The following is a 15,390-nucleotide window of genomic DNA, read 5'->3' on the forward strand; positions in this document are numbered from 1 at the left end:
ATAATACCACAGACCACTACCCTACTTTCCTCATAACAACTCTTGGTAAACTACCCCAAGACACTACTAAAGTCACCTTCAGACTTCACAATGAGGCAGCCATTAATAACTTCGCAACAGCATTAGCAAACATTGATTGGCACACTGAGCTAGAAATCTATACAGATATTGACGAATGTATTAATAATTTTCTAAAAAAGACCCAATACCTCTATAACAAGCACTGCCCTAAAAAAACTAAACAGATGACAGCAAAGAGACTGAACAGTCCCTGGCTAACACCCAGCATTCTCAAATCCATAAATACAAAACACCAATATGAAAAACAGTACAGAATGGGTCACATAACCAGAGACCAAACAAAACGTTACTCGTCAATCCTAACCAGCCTGATAAGAAGGGCAAAAAAATTGTATTATGAGAACAGATTATCCAACTTACGAGGTGATATAAAAAAGACCTGGAAAACACTATCTGAAATTCTGGGAACAAAAAAGATATCACGAAATAGCGAAATAAAATTAGCAAAATCAGATGAACCCCAACTCCCACCAACAGAAACAGCAAACAGACTCAATGATTTCTTCTCCACTATAGGACAAAACCTTGCCCATAAAATCCCAAGCTCAGATACCCCACCAAATAACTACCTCACCGGCAACTACCCGAACACACTGTTCCTAGCTCCGACTAACCCATACGAAGTCTCCCATATTATCAATGCACTAAAAAACAAGGCAGGAGATTTAAGTACCTTACCACCCTTTATATATAAAAAAGTGTCACAAGTGCTATCTCCAATCATTGCAACACTCTTTAACAAATCCATTGAATCCTCCACCTTCCCTACAGTACTCAAAATAGCAAGGGTCACCCCGATCCACAAAGGAGGAGACCAAACAGAGTTGAATAACTATAGGCCAATATCCAACTTACACCCTCTCTCAAAAATCTTTGAAAAACTAATTCATAAACGAATCTACTCCTACCTTATCTCCCAGAACATACTCAACCCCTGCCAATTTGGATTCAGGCCTAATAAAAATACTAATGATGCCATTATACACATGCTAGAACATATATACACTGCAATAGAGAAAAAAGAAGTCCCACTGGGGATCTTCATTGACTTACGTAAAGCTTTTGATACAGTTGACCATGACTTGCTCCACGTAAAATTGTCACACTATGGTATAAGAGGGCACTCCCTCAATTACCTCAAGTCATACCTCAGCAACAGAAGCCAATATGTGTACGCAAATGGGGCAAACTCTTCTGCGCAACCAATTACAGTTGGTGTCCCACAGGGAAGTGTCCTTGGCCCTCTTCTCTTTCTCCTATACATAAATGACCTTCCAAATGCTTCGCAATTACTCAAACCCACACTATTTGCAGATGACACTACATACGTCTTCTCTCACCCGAGCCCAGTCACACTAGCCAATACTGTAAATACCGAATTACAGAAAATATCTACCTGGATGAGGACTAACAAACTTACACTAAACATTGACAAAACCTACTTCATTCAGGTTGGTAACAGAGCTACAGATGTCCCTCTTAACATAATGATAAACGGATCACCTATCACAAAGCTAACAGAGGGAAAATTCTTAGGAATCCACCTTGATAATAGACTCAAATTTCATACACATATACAACAAATTTCTAAGAAAATTTCCAAGACTGTAGGCATACTATCGAAGATACGGTACTATGTTCCACAGTCAGCCCTCCTGGCCCTATATCACTCTCTTATTTACCCCTATCTCACCTATGGAATTTGTGCATGGGGCTCAACAACAGTTAACCATCTCAGACCACTAATTACCCAACAAAAGGCTGCAGTTAGAATGATAACAAATTCTCACTACAGGCAGCACACTCCACCAATATTCAATACACTAAACCTACTCACCATACAAAACATCCATACTTATTACTGCACCTATTACATACATAGAACACTTAACTCTGATATTAACCCTCCCCTCAAACATCTCCTTGCCAACCTCAACAGAACACATGACCATAACACAAGGCACAGATCACTCTTTGATGTTCCTCGTGTTCATCTCACACTATGCAAAAACTCAATGCACATAAAAGGCCCTAAAATCTGGAATTCATTACCTGTAAATATAAAAGAAACACTACCTGTTTATAAATTCAAGTCTCTACTCAAAGATCACTTACTCACCCAAAACCAAACAAATACTGAATAACTGAACCTTATAAATTGTATATCTTAAATGTTTCTCACAATTATATCACATAAATGTTAAACCTAAAACCCAATCTAACTTTATTATTTTTTAAATACACTACCTAACAGAATCCCTCATATGACCTGTCTTTGTAATACTCACTTGTGCTTTATAGTAATCTGTTTACATTAATGTTTTATCACTGACTTCATCATTGCTTAATTAATCTTAAGTTAATTTTAAGCCAGCCCGTAATGCTATGCATAGTATAAGTGGCTTTGGCATACTGCTCTTATCTGTATTTTTTTGTACCTCTGTATGTGTGCACAAATTTATAATAAATAAATAAATAAATAAATAAAAAAAGAGGAGGCAGTTAGGGTAAGATATAAACAGCTATTGGAGGATAGATGGGCTAATGAGAGCATAGGCAATGGGGTCGAAGAGGTATGGGGTAGGTTTAAAAATGTAGTGTTAGAGTGTTCAGCAGAAGTTTGTGGTTACAGGAAAGTGGGTGCAGGAGGGAAGAGGAGCGATTGGTGGAATGATGATGTAAAGAGAGTAGTAAGGGAGAAAAAGTTAGCATATGAGAAGTTTTTACAAAGTAGAAGTGATGCAAGGAGGGAAGAGTATATGGAGAAAAAGAGAGAAGTTAAGAGAGTGGTGAAGCAATGTAAAAAGAGAGCAAATGAGAGAGTGGGTGAGATGTTATCAACAAATTTTGTTGAAAATAAGAAAAAGTTTTGGAGTGAGATTAACAAGTTAAGAAAGCCTAGAGAACAAATGGATTTGTCAGTTAAAAATAGGAGAGGAGAGTTATTAAATGGAGAGTTAGAGGTATTGGGAAGATGGAAGGAATATTTTGAGGAATTGTTAAATGTTGATGAAGATAGGGAAGCTGTGATTTCGTGTATAGGGCAAGGAGGAATAACATCTTGTAGGAGTGAGGAAGAGTCAGTTGTGAGTGTGGGGGAAGTTCGTGAGGCAGTAGGTAAAATGAAAGGGGGTAAGGCAGCCGGGATTGATGGGATAAAGATAGAAATGTTAAAAGCAGGTGGGGATATAGTTTTGGAGTGGTTGGTGCAATTATTTAATAAATGTATGGAAGAGGGTAAGGTACCTAGGGATTGGCAGAGAGCATGCATAGTTCCTTTGTATAAAGGCAAAGGGGATAAAAGAGAGTGCAAAAATTATAGGGGGATAAGTCTGTTGAGTGTACCTGGTAAAGTGTATGGTAGAGTTATAATTGAAAGAATTAAGAGTAAGACGGAGAATAGGATAGCAGATGAACAAGGAGGCTTTAGGAAAGGTAGGGGGTGTGTGGACCAGGTGTTTACAGTGAAACATATAAGTGAACAGTATTTAGATAAGGCTAAAGAGGTCTTTGTGGCATTTTTGGATTTGGAAAAGGCGTATGACAGGGTGGATAGGGGGGCAATGTGGCAGATGTTGCAAGTGTATGGTGTAGGAGGTAGGTTACTGAAAGCAGTGAAGAGTTTTTACGAGGATAGTGAGGCTCAAGTTAGAGTATGTAGGAAAGAGGGAAATTTTTTCCCAGTAAAAGTAGGCCTTAGACAAGGATGTGTGATGTCACCGTGGTTGTTTAATATATTTATAGATGGGGTTGTAAGAGAAGTAAATGCGAGGGTCTTGGCAAGAGGCGTGGAGTTAAAAGATAAAGAATCACACACAAAGTGGGAGTTGTCACAGCTGCTCTTTGCTGATGACACTGTGCTCTTGGGAGATTCTGAAGAGAAGTTGCAGAGATTGGTGGATGAATTTGGTAGGGTGTGCAAAAGAAGAAAATTAAAGGTGAATACAGGAAAGAGTAAGGTTATGAGGATAACAAAAAGATTAGGTGATGAAAGATTGAATATCAGATTGGAGGGAGAGAGTATGGAGGAGGTGAACGTATTCAGATATTTGGGAGTGGACGTGTCAGCGGATGGGTCTATGAAAGATGAGGTGAATCATAGAATTGATGAGGGAAAAAGAGTGAGTGGTGCACTTAGGAGTCTGTGGAGACAAAGAACTTTGTCCTTGGAGGCAAAGAGGGGAATGTATGAGAGTATAGTTTTACCAACGCTCTTATATGGGTGTGAAGCGTGGGTGATGAATGTTGCAGCGAGGAGAAGGCTGGAGGCAGTGGAGATGTCATGTCTGAGGGCAATGTGTGGTGTGAATATAATGCAGAGAATTCGTAGTTTGGAAGTTAGGAGGAGGTGCGGGATTACCAAAACTGTTGTCCAGAGGGCTGAGGAAGGGTTGTTGAGGTGGTTCGGACATGTAGAGAGAATGGAGCGAAACAGAATGACTTCAAGAGTGTATCAGTCTGTAGTGGAAGGAAGGCGGGGTAGGGGTCGGCCTAGGAAGGGTTGGAGGGAGGGGGTAAAGGAGGTTTTGTGTGCGAGGGGCTTGGACTTCCAGCAGGCATGCGTGAGCGTGTTTGATAGGAGTGAATGGAGACAAATGGTTTTTAATACTTGACGTGCTGTTGGGGTGTGAGCAAAGTAACATTTATGAAGGGATTCAGGGAAACCGGCAGGCCGGACTTGAGTCCTGGAGATGGGAAGTACAGTGCCTGCACTCTGAAGGAGGGGTGTTAATGTTGCAGTTTAAAAACTGTAGTGTAAAGCACCCTTCTGGCAAGACAGTGATGGAGTGAATGATGGTGAAAGTTTTTCTTTTTCGGGCCACCCTGCCTTGGTGGGAATCGGCCGGTGTGATAATAAAAAAAAATAAAAAATAGTACAGTAGGGCCCCACTTATACGGCAGGTTAGGTTCCAGGCTACCGCAGTAAAGCGGAAACCGCCGTAAAGTGGAACACCCTTTTTTTCCACTTGTAAATGCATACAAACACTAGATAACAAGTTTACACTAACATATATTAAGTTAGCAATAGAACCAGGCATCAAAAAACAATAAAAAAGTACAATACACACATAGTGCACTCATTACTTACCTTAAAATATTTATAGTCTTAATCTAGGGTGAGACAAGTAGTATTTATTGTAAGAAATCAAGTGTGATATGTATGGTAGTCAGCCGGGCTACCATACCAGGCCACCCCACCCACACATACATTCTATGATATTTGAGCATCCCAGAGCGATAAAATGGATATACAGTTCACTCATTACTTACCTTAAAATATTTGTAGTCTTAATGTAGGGTTAGGAGTAAGTAAATGAGATAAAATGAATAAATGAGAGAGAGAAAGAATGAGTGCATGAGAGAGGACAGGCGCAGAGTTATGTAAACAAACCAGGCGAGCGTAAGTTTTGTAAACAAACAAAGTGTACACGTCTGGTTTGTGTACAAGTTACATTGTGTACAAGTTGTCTCTACATTGATATTATTTTTTTTTATTATCACACTGGCCGATTCCCACCAAGGCAGGGTGGCCCGAAAAAGAAAAACTTTCACCATCATTCACTCCATCACTGTCTTGCCAGAAGGGTGCTTTACACTACAGTTTTTAAACTGCAACATTAACACCCCTCCTTCAGAGTGCAGGCACTGTACTTCCCATCTCCAGGACTCAAGTCCGGCCTGCCGGTTTCCCTGAACCCCTTCATAAATGTTACTTTGCTCACACTCCAACAGCAGGTCAAGTATTAAAAACCATTTGTCTCCATTCACTCCTATCAAACACGCTCACGCATACCTGCTGGAAGTCCAAGCCCCTCGCACACAAAACCTCCTTTACCCCCTCTCTCCAACCTTTCCTAGGCCGACCCCTACCCCGCCTTCCTTCCACTACAGACTGATACACTCTTGAAGTCATTCTGTTTCGCTCCATTCTCTCTACATGTCCGAACCACCTCAACAACCCTTCCTCAGCCCTCTGGACAACAGTTTTGGTAATCCCGCACCTCCTCCTAACTTCCAAACTACGAATTCTCTGCATTATATTCACACCACACATTGCCCTCAGACATGACATCTCCACTGCTTCTAGCCTTCTCCTCGCTGCAACATTCATCACCCATGCTTCACACCCATATAAGAGAGTTGGTAAAACTATACTCTCATACATTCCCCTCTTTGCCTCCAAGGACAAAGTTCTTTGTCTCCACAGACTCCTAAGTGCACCACTCACTCTTTTTCCCTCATCAATTCTATGATTCACCTCATCTTTCATAGACCCATCCGCTGACACGTCCACTCCCAAATACCTGAATACATTCACCTCCTCCATACACTCTCCCTCCAATCTGATATTCAATCTTTCACCTAATCTTTTTGTTATCCTCATAACCTTACTCTTTCCTGTATTCACCTTTAATTTTCTTCTTTTGCACACCCTACCAAATTCATCCACCAATCTCTGCAACTTCTCTTCAGAATCTCCCAAGAGCACAGTGTCATCAGCAAAGAGCAGCTGTGACAACTCCCACTTTGTGTGTGATTCTTTATCTTTTAACTCCACGCCTCTTGTCAAGACCCTCGCATTTACTTCTCTTACAACCCCATCTATAAATATATTAAACAACCACGGTGACATCACACATCCTTGTCTAAGGCCTACTTTTACTGGGAAATAATTTCCCTCTTTCCTACATACTCTAACTTGAGCCTCACTATCCTCGTAAAAACTCTTCACTGCTTTCAGTAACCTACCTCCTACACCATACACTTGCAACATCTGCCACATTGCCCCCCTATCCACCCTGTCATACGCCTTTTCCAAATCCATAAATGCCACAAAGACCTCTTTAGCCTTATCTAAATACTGTTCACTTATATGTTTCACTGTAAACACCTGGTCCACACACCCCCTACCTTTCCTAAAGCCTCCTTGTTCATCTGCTATCCTATTCTCTGTCTTACTCTTAACTCTTTCAATAATAACTCTACCATACACTTTACCAGGTATACTCAGCAGACTTATCCCCCTATAATTTTTGCACTCTCTTTTATCCCCTTTGCCTTTATACAAAGGAACTATGCATGCTCTCTGCCAATCCCTAGGTACCTTACCCTCTTCCATACATTTATTAAATAATTGCACCAACCACTCCAAAACTATATCCCCACCTGCTTTTAACATTTCTATCTTTATCCCATCAATCCCGGCTGCCTTACCCCCTTTCATTTTACCTACTGCCTCACGAACTTCCCCCACACTCACAACTGGCTCTTCCTCACTCCTATAAGATGTTATTCCTCCTTGTCCTATACACGAAATCACAGCTTCCCTATCTTCATCAACATTTAACAATTCCTCAAAATATTCCCTCCATCTTCCCAATACCTCTAACTCTCCATTTAATAACTCTCCTCTCCTATTTTTAACTGACAAATCCATTTGTTCTCTAGGCTTTCTTAACTTGTTAATCTCACTCCAAGACTTTTTCTTATTTTCAACAAAATTTGTTGATAACATCTCACCCACTCTCTCATTTGCTCTCTTTTTACATTGCTTCACCACTCTCTTAACCTCTCTCTTTTTCTCCATATACTCTTCCCTCCTTGCATCACTTCTACTTTGTAAAAACTTCTCATATGCTAACTTTTTCTCCCTTACTACTCTCTTTACATCATCATTCCACCAATCGCTCCTCTTCCCTCCCGCACCCACTTTCCTGTAACCACAAACTTCTGCTGAACACTCTAACACTACATTTTTAAACCTACCCCATACCTCTTCGACCCCATTGCCTATGCTCTCATTAGCCCATCTATCCTCCAATAGCTGTTTATATCTTACCCTAACTGCCTCCTCTTTTAGTTTATAAACCTTCACCTCTCTCTTCCCTGATGCTTCTATTCTCCTTGTATCCCATCTACCTTTTACTCTCAGTGTAGCTACAACTAGAAAGTGATCTGATATATCTGTGGCCCCTCTATAAACATGTACATCCTGAAGTCTACTCAACAGTCTTTTATCTACCAATACATAATCCAACAAACTACTGTCATTTCGCCCTACATCATATCTTGTATACTTATTTATCCTCTTTTTCTTAAAATATGTATTACCTATAACTAAACCCCTTTCTATACAAAGTTCAATCAAAGGGCTCCCATTATCATTTACACCTGGCACCCCAAACTTACCTACCACACCCTCTCTAAAAGTTTCTCCTACTTTAGCATTCAGGTCCCCTACCACAATTACTCTCTCACTTGATTCAAAGGCTCCTATACATTCACTTAACATCTCCCAAAATCTCTCTCTCTCCTCTACATTGATACGGTAGAATAAATAAAGAAGAACACTCCCATTCTCATGTAACATCATTTTGAGAAGAAATGATGCTCTGAGTGAAGGCAATGGAAATAAGTCACTCTGTCTGACTTTTTTGGGTTATCCTGGGTTCTCTACACATATGTTGTTATGTATGATAATCTACGTAACTGTATTTGTGTATACCTAAATAAACTTACATACATACGAAAGGAATAATTTTCTACAGTTACCCCCAGTAACACATTTTCTCTTATGTTAGATTAGAGAAAATGTTATTCTTGCCGTCGCTTGTACAAGTTATATGGCTACCACATCTCATATTTATTCTATTGTGGGGTGTATTTATCATCTTTATATGTTATGTATCGTGTTTATTATATAATTTTGAAAAAAATATCATGGATGGATTAATGAAAATGTGTATATTAACGTAATATACGACATTTAATGAGACTCGGTGATTATTATTATTATTATTATTTCTAATATGGCGTCACTTGTGCAAGTCGTCTGCTACCACATCTCACATTTATGTTTATTTATTCTACTGTGGGGTGCATTTATCATATTTATATGTTATGCATCGTGTTTATTATATAATTTTGAAAAAATATCATAGATGGATTAATGAAAAATGCGTATATTAACGTAATATACGACATATAAATGACTCGATGATTATTATTATCATTACTAATATGACGTCTGGAGACATAAGACACTCTTACTGATTTTAATGTGTACCTGCATGCCAGCACAGTATGTAAGTTTATTTAGGTACAGGTATACATAAGTATAATTATCAGAGTATACATAAAATATGAAATAACTTTTAAAAACACTTGAAATTTTGGAGTTTCCAGACAAAATGGAGAGACTTATTGCTTACAGATCTCACAGAGAATGTAAACAAACCGGGCGGGGCGCAGTGACCGTATTAGAAAGTCTGGTGGGGGGAGCCGTATAGCGGGTTTTGGTCATAATTTGAAATGACCGTATTAGCGGAACACCGTAAAGTGAAACGCCGTAAAGTGGGGCCCTACTGTACGTCAAAAACCCTGGGTCGTAAGACGTACTAGTACGTCCGAAACCCCCAAAGGGTTAAAGAATCAAAATATTCGGAGCACTTGGTGAAAGAACATAGATCTACATTTGGAGAGTTAAGGGGTTTAGGGATGCCTACTCACCTGTTCCCTGTGTTATCCATATCACTTCTCCCTCCATCATCCTTCTGAATATCTGATGAACTCTTGTTATTTTTCTTTGTATCATCAGTGTCAGATAAAACTTCTTCCATTGCTGAAACTGCAGATTTGTCCTAGTAAAGATAAAAATATATAATTAGGAAGGTATGCTTATTTTAACCAAAAACATTACATTTAATCAACCACAAAGTGATAAAGAGCAAATTAGAACTTTTCTATGACTAATTTCTCTGAAATTTATGAAATAAATCTAAAATGAATGAACTACAATAAAGTTTGTCACTAATTTCAATTCTTTATTCACAGAAAAATCACACTAATTTTGTATAAAAATAATAAATGACTATAGAAAAAGGAAAATGGTAAGGATGACTGGTGAACAAGACTTAACTGCACATAGATGTAAGCCATACCAAAAATTTATACATTAACTATACTTTTTTTATTAACACATCAGCTGTTTCCCACCAAGGCAAGGTGGCCCGAAAAAGAAAAACTTTCACCACCCTTCACTCCATCATTGTCTTGACAGAGGCCTGCTTATACTACAGTTATAAAACTGAAACATTAACACCCCTTCTTCAGTGCACACTGTACTTCCCGCCTCCAGGACTCAAGTCCAGCCTGCTGGTTTTCCTGAATTGCTTCATAAATGTTACCTTGCTCACACTCCAACATTACATCAAGTCCTAAAAACTGTTTGTCTCCACTCACTCCTATCGAACACGCTCATGCATGCTTGCTAGAAGTCCAAGCCCCTCGCAGACAAAAACCTCCTTTACCCCCTCCCTTTAACCTTTCTTAGGCCAACCCCTACCCTGCCTTCCTTCCACTAGATTTATACGCTCTCCAAGTCATTCTATTTCATTCCATCCCCTCTAAATGTCCGAACCACCTCAACAACCCCTCCTCAGCCCTCTAGATAATACTTTTAGTAAACCCATACCTCCTCCTAATTTTGAAAACTATGGATTCTCTGCAAAATATTCACACCACACATTACCCTCAGACATGACATCTCCACTGCCTCCAGCCTTCTCCTTGTTGCAACATTCACCACCCATGCTGCACATCCATATAAGAGTGTTGGTATAACTATGCTTTCATACATTCCCCTCTTTGCTTCCATGGCTAATGCTCTTTGTCTCTACAGACTCCTCAGTGCACCACTCACCTTTTTCCCCCCTCATCAATTCTATGATTCACCTCAATTTCACAGACCCATCTGCTGACATGTCCACTCCCAAATACAATAGGGCTCTACTTATATGGGAGGTAAGGTTCCAGGCTATCGCTGGAAAGTGGACATCACCGGAAAGCAGAATGCCATTTTTTCCACTTATAAATGCCAGATAACAAGTTTACACTAACATATATTAAGTTAGCAATAGAGCTAGGCATTTAAAAAACAATAAAGTAAAATACATACAGTACACTCATTACTTAACTTAAAATATTTGTAGTCTTAATGTAGGGTGAGAGATGAGTAGTGTTTATTGTAAGAAGTCAGGTGTGGTAGGTAAGGTAGCCCTCCTGGCCACCCCACCCACATGCATTTAAAGTGTCCTAGAGCAATAAAATGCACATACATTACACTCATTATTTACCTTAAAATATTTGTAGTCCTAATGTAGGGTGAGAGGTGAGTAAACGAGATAAAACGAATAAACAAGAGAGAGAGAACAAGTAAATGAAAGAGAACAGACATGAAGCATGTAAACAAGCAGACAAAAACATCTGGTTATGGTTGATACACGTTCAGTTCCATGTTTGTGAAGCTTATATCATAATACAAACACCTTACATTGTGTACAAGTTGTCTCCACATTGGTACAGTAGAATAAATAGAGCTGTTTTTAGAAAGAATGATGCTCTAAGTGAAGGCATACAAAACGAATAATTTTCTACAGTTACCCCAGTAATACTATTGTGTACACATTTTCTTCGGTGCTGAACTACAGAAAGCGGTATTCTTTCCAACACTCCGGCAAAGTGAATGGAAAAACATCTCATATTTATGTCAATTTATTCTACTGTGGGGTGTATTTATCATATTTATATGTTATGTAGTGTGTTTATTATATAATTTTGAAAAATATCATAGATGGATTAATGAAAATCTGCATATTAATGTAATATACAACATTTAATGCACCTCAGAGTGATTATTATTGCATATTGGTGGGATATGGCCGGTTTGTTAAAAAAAAAAAATTATTAATATGGCGTCTTCATGACTGATGAGACACTCTTAGGGCTTTTAACTCTTAAACTGTCCAAATGTATATCTACATTCATGTGCGTAGCGTTCCGACCTTTATTTTCCCCATTTGAAAACATGTAAAAAAAAACAAAGATCTACATTTGGAGCCCCCCCCACACGTGGATGTAGATCTACGTCTGGACAGTTTAACCCTTTCAGGGTCCGTCCCGTAGATCTACGGCTTTACGTTCAGGGTCCAAACTGTAGATCTACGCCATGAGCTCAGCTCACTCTGATAAACTGTGAGTGGTACATTTGGGCCTAGATATGAGAGAATACATCTATGTGGTATGTGTGCACCACATAAAACAGATCCTGCAGCACACTGTGCATAATGAGAGAAAAAAAATGAAATCATGATTTTTCGATTAAAACAGCAACTTTGCAGTGTTTTTTCGTATGTTTTTTATAGTTGTATTTGCGATTTCTTGGTCTCATTTGATAGAATGGAAGACATATTACAGAAATAGAGATGATTTTGATTGGTTTTAGCATTGGAAATGGCTTGAAACTGAGCTCAAAGTAGCGGAAATGTTAAATTTTTGCCGATATTCAAGAGTAAACAAACAACCTCACACGTCTAATACACATCAGCTGGTGGGTCTAATATACATTCACAAATATGGTGATGATATTTATACAATTATTACAGTATTGCATAACAGTAAATCTTCTATTTTTTGGTGTGAATAAAAATTCATTATGTGAATAAAAAATCAAAATGGAATTTATTTGTAAAGCCTCAAAACATAACTAATGAACAGAGGAAATGTTAGTTTAGTGCCAGGAATGCCTACATTGTTCATTCTGGACCCTATTTTGAAATTGGAATATTTTGAACTTTGTGTTAAATTGGCCAAATTAACAATTTCCGATCACTTTATTTTGTAGTTGAAACAGTTGACTTGGCGATTTCTTGTGCTCAATCGATAGAATAGAAGTAATACTAGTGAAATAGCTAAGAATTTGGTTGACTGGAATAATGTAATTGGCCTAAAATGGGAGTCAAAGTCGGCAAAATCGCCGATTCGTAAATATCGCTGACACATCAAAATTCGCGAGAGCATAATTTCGTCAATTTTCCACCAATTTTTGTACTTTTTGTTTTATTGCCTTCACAAAAAGATTCTCTACGATTTCATAAGAAAAAATAACAAATTTTTTTTTTGAAATATCTTGGACACTGGTGCGTGACTCCAGATTTGGGCCTTGGACCCTGAAAGGGTTAAGGGTTAATATGTATCTGCACACCATTACAGCGTGTAAGTTTATTTAGGTACAGGTATATACGAGTATAATTATCAGAATATATATAAAATACAGTGGTGCCCCAAGTTTCGTACAGCTTCTAACTCGAACAATTATGTAAGTGTATTACTGAGAGTGCTTTTGTAAGTGTATTTTTGGGGTCTGAAATGGACTTATCTAATTTACATTATTCCTCATGTGAACAAATTTGTTCAGTAATGGCACTCGAACAGCCTTCTGGAACGATTTAGGCCAAAGCTCGGGGTACCACTGTATGAAATAACTTTAAAACATTTGAAAATTTGGAAAGTTTCCAGACATAATGGAGAGACGCAGTACTCATACAGAATGTAAACAAACCTAGAGGTGCATGGTCACCATATTAGAAAGTCAGGTGGGAGGGGGGAGCCATATAGTTTTGGTCATAACATGAAATGTCCATATTAGCGGAATGCCATAAGGTGAAATGCCGTAAAGCGGGGCCCTACTGAATATGAATGCATTCACCTCCTCCATACTCTCCCCCTCCAATCTGATATCCAATCTTTCATCACCTGATCTTTTTGTTATCCTCATAACCTTACTCTTTCCTGTATTCACTTTATTCACTTATTATAACATAATAAACAATATTAATAACATAGAAACATGATATATACTCTAGAATGAATAAAAGGAGGGGTGTTAATGTTTCAGTTTAAAAACTGTAGTGTAAAGCACCCTTCTGGCAAGACAGTGATGGAGTGAATGATGGTGAAAGTTTTTCTTTTTCGGGCCACCCTGCCTTGGTGGGAATCGGCCAGTGTGATAATAAAAAAAAAATAATAAATAATTAAGAATGTCACGAGTTGTGGTGTGTTGTTTCTTGTTGGGTGTATAAGGGCCACTGAAAAATAAGCCTTACATAGTGGTGGTGAAGGCAGCAGCAGAGGCAGCGGTGTTAGTCAGTAGCCCTATATACCTCCAACATTGGAGGAGTCAGTTTTGTGCTGTCCTTTTTCTATCAATTAATTGCTTAACTTACTTGCTACACTGTTAATGCTACACTTCAATGCTGGCCTTATCGACTCCTGCTGCTTTAGTATCGTACATATTGCAGAATCACTGAGAAAGGCACATTCTCCCCTCTCTCTCTCAGCCCTTTACCAAAGGGTTGGCCGGCACTAGAAGCTTTCTTTGGGCCCATGGTGACTTATTTAGCAGTTACAATCACTAAAATGAATGGAATATTACAAAATGTATCATATGAAAGTGTGGGATCGTCCTCACTGGCTAATAAACAATGGCACACTGGCTGTACATGGCGTGTCGGACGAATGACTTATACCGAATTCAGTGACGTTCACCGAGCCAATATTTTGACGGAAAAAAGTCACTTATTCCGAACATTACTTATTCCGATGACGACTTAATCCAGGGATCCACTGTACAGTATAAACATTTTATGCTTATATACTATGAAGGTGTGGTAGCTGGGCGGAGAGAAAACATTACGTCACTCCCCTTAATACATAACACTTTTGTTTACAATTCTCGGCATGAATTATTCATTACTTCTCCATTTGTTTATGATGACATCTAAAGGTAGCTGATAGAAATGATTAAACTCATTGAACATGGTATGTCGATGGTAATAATATGGCTCTGGGCCACATTAAATATCATGTAGCTATGTGGGTAAGTGTGGGTATGTAGCCCAGGCGGACTACATACAGTGGAGCCTCAAAAATCGAACGTATCACATATCGAACGTTTCGAAAATAGGACCATTTTTTCGGACAAACTGTGTCCCTATTATCGAACGTGCCCCTATTTTCGGACCGCCGGGTACGGGACCTGTCTGCCAGCCTGCTCTGTCCGCGTCCCTGTGCAGGCACCGTGAGCAATCTAGCTTTGTTTATGCTCGAGTGAACACTAACCTGCGCTCTCATTCACGCATTTTACGGTTATTTCTTTGTGTTTAGTGCTTATGGGACTGTGAAATAAGCTACCAAGGGCCCAAAGAAACTTGCTAGTGGTACCCCTGTGGTAAAGAAAGTGAGAAACACCATAGATGTGAAGAAGCAAATAATACAGAAGTATGAGAGTGGTGTGAGACTTGTTGAGCTTGCCAGGATGTATGGGAAAAACAAGTCGACCATCGGTTCTATCCTGGCAAAGAAAGAACAAATCAAGGAAGCTGATGTTGCGAAAGGTGTTAATATGCTAACCAAAAAAAGACCACAAATAGTTGAAGAGGTTGAGAAGTTGTTGCTGGTGTGGATCAAGGA

General features: G+C 39.0%; 1 protein-coding gene across 2 annotated transcripts in view; it reads right to left on the reverse strand.

Annotated features, from left to right (window-relative positions):
• The window catches only part of LOC128693591 (myb-like protein X), a 239,416-nt gene that overhangs the window by 8,196 nt on the left and 215,830 nt on the right, over nt 1-15,390 (reverse strand). For both annotated transcript variants that reach the window (XM_053783391.2, XM_070087622.1), the window contains exon 13: nt 9,592-9,722. In XM_053783391.2, the coding sequence (XP_053639366.2) occupies nt 9,592-9,722 (131 nt within the window). The remainder of the gene's footprint in view (nt 1-9,591; nt 9,723-15,390) is intronic.

Source organism: Cherax quadricarinatus, chromosome 2, assembly GCF_038502225.1.
Source record: "Cherax quadricarinatus isolate ZL_2023a chromosome 2, ASM3850222v1, whole genome shotgun sequence".
NCBI lineage: Eukaryota > Metazoa > Arthropoda > Malacostraca > Decapoda > Parastacidae > Cherax > Cherax quadricarinatus.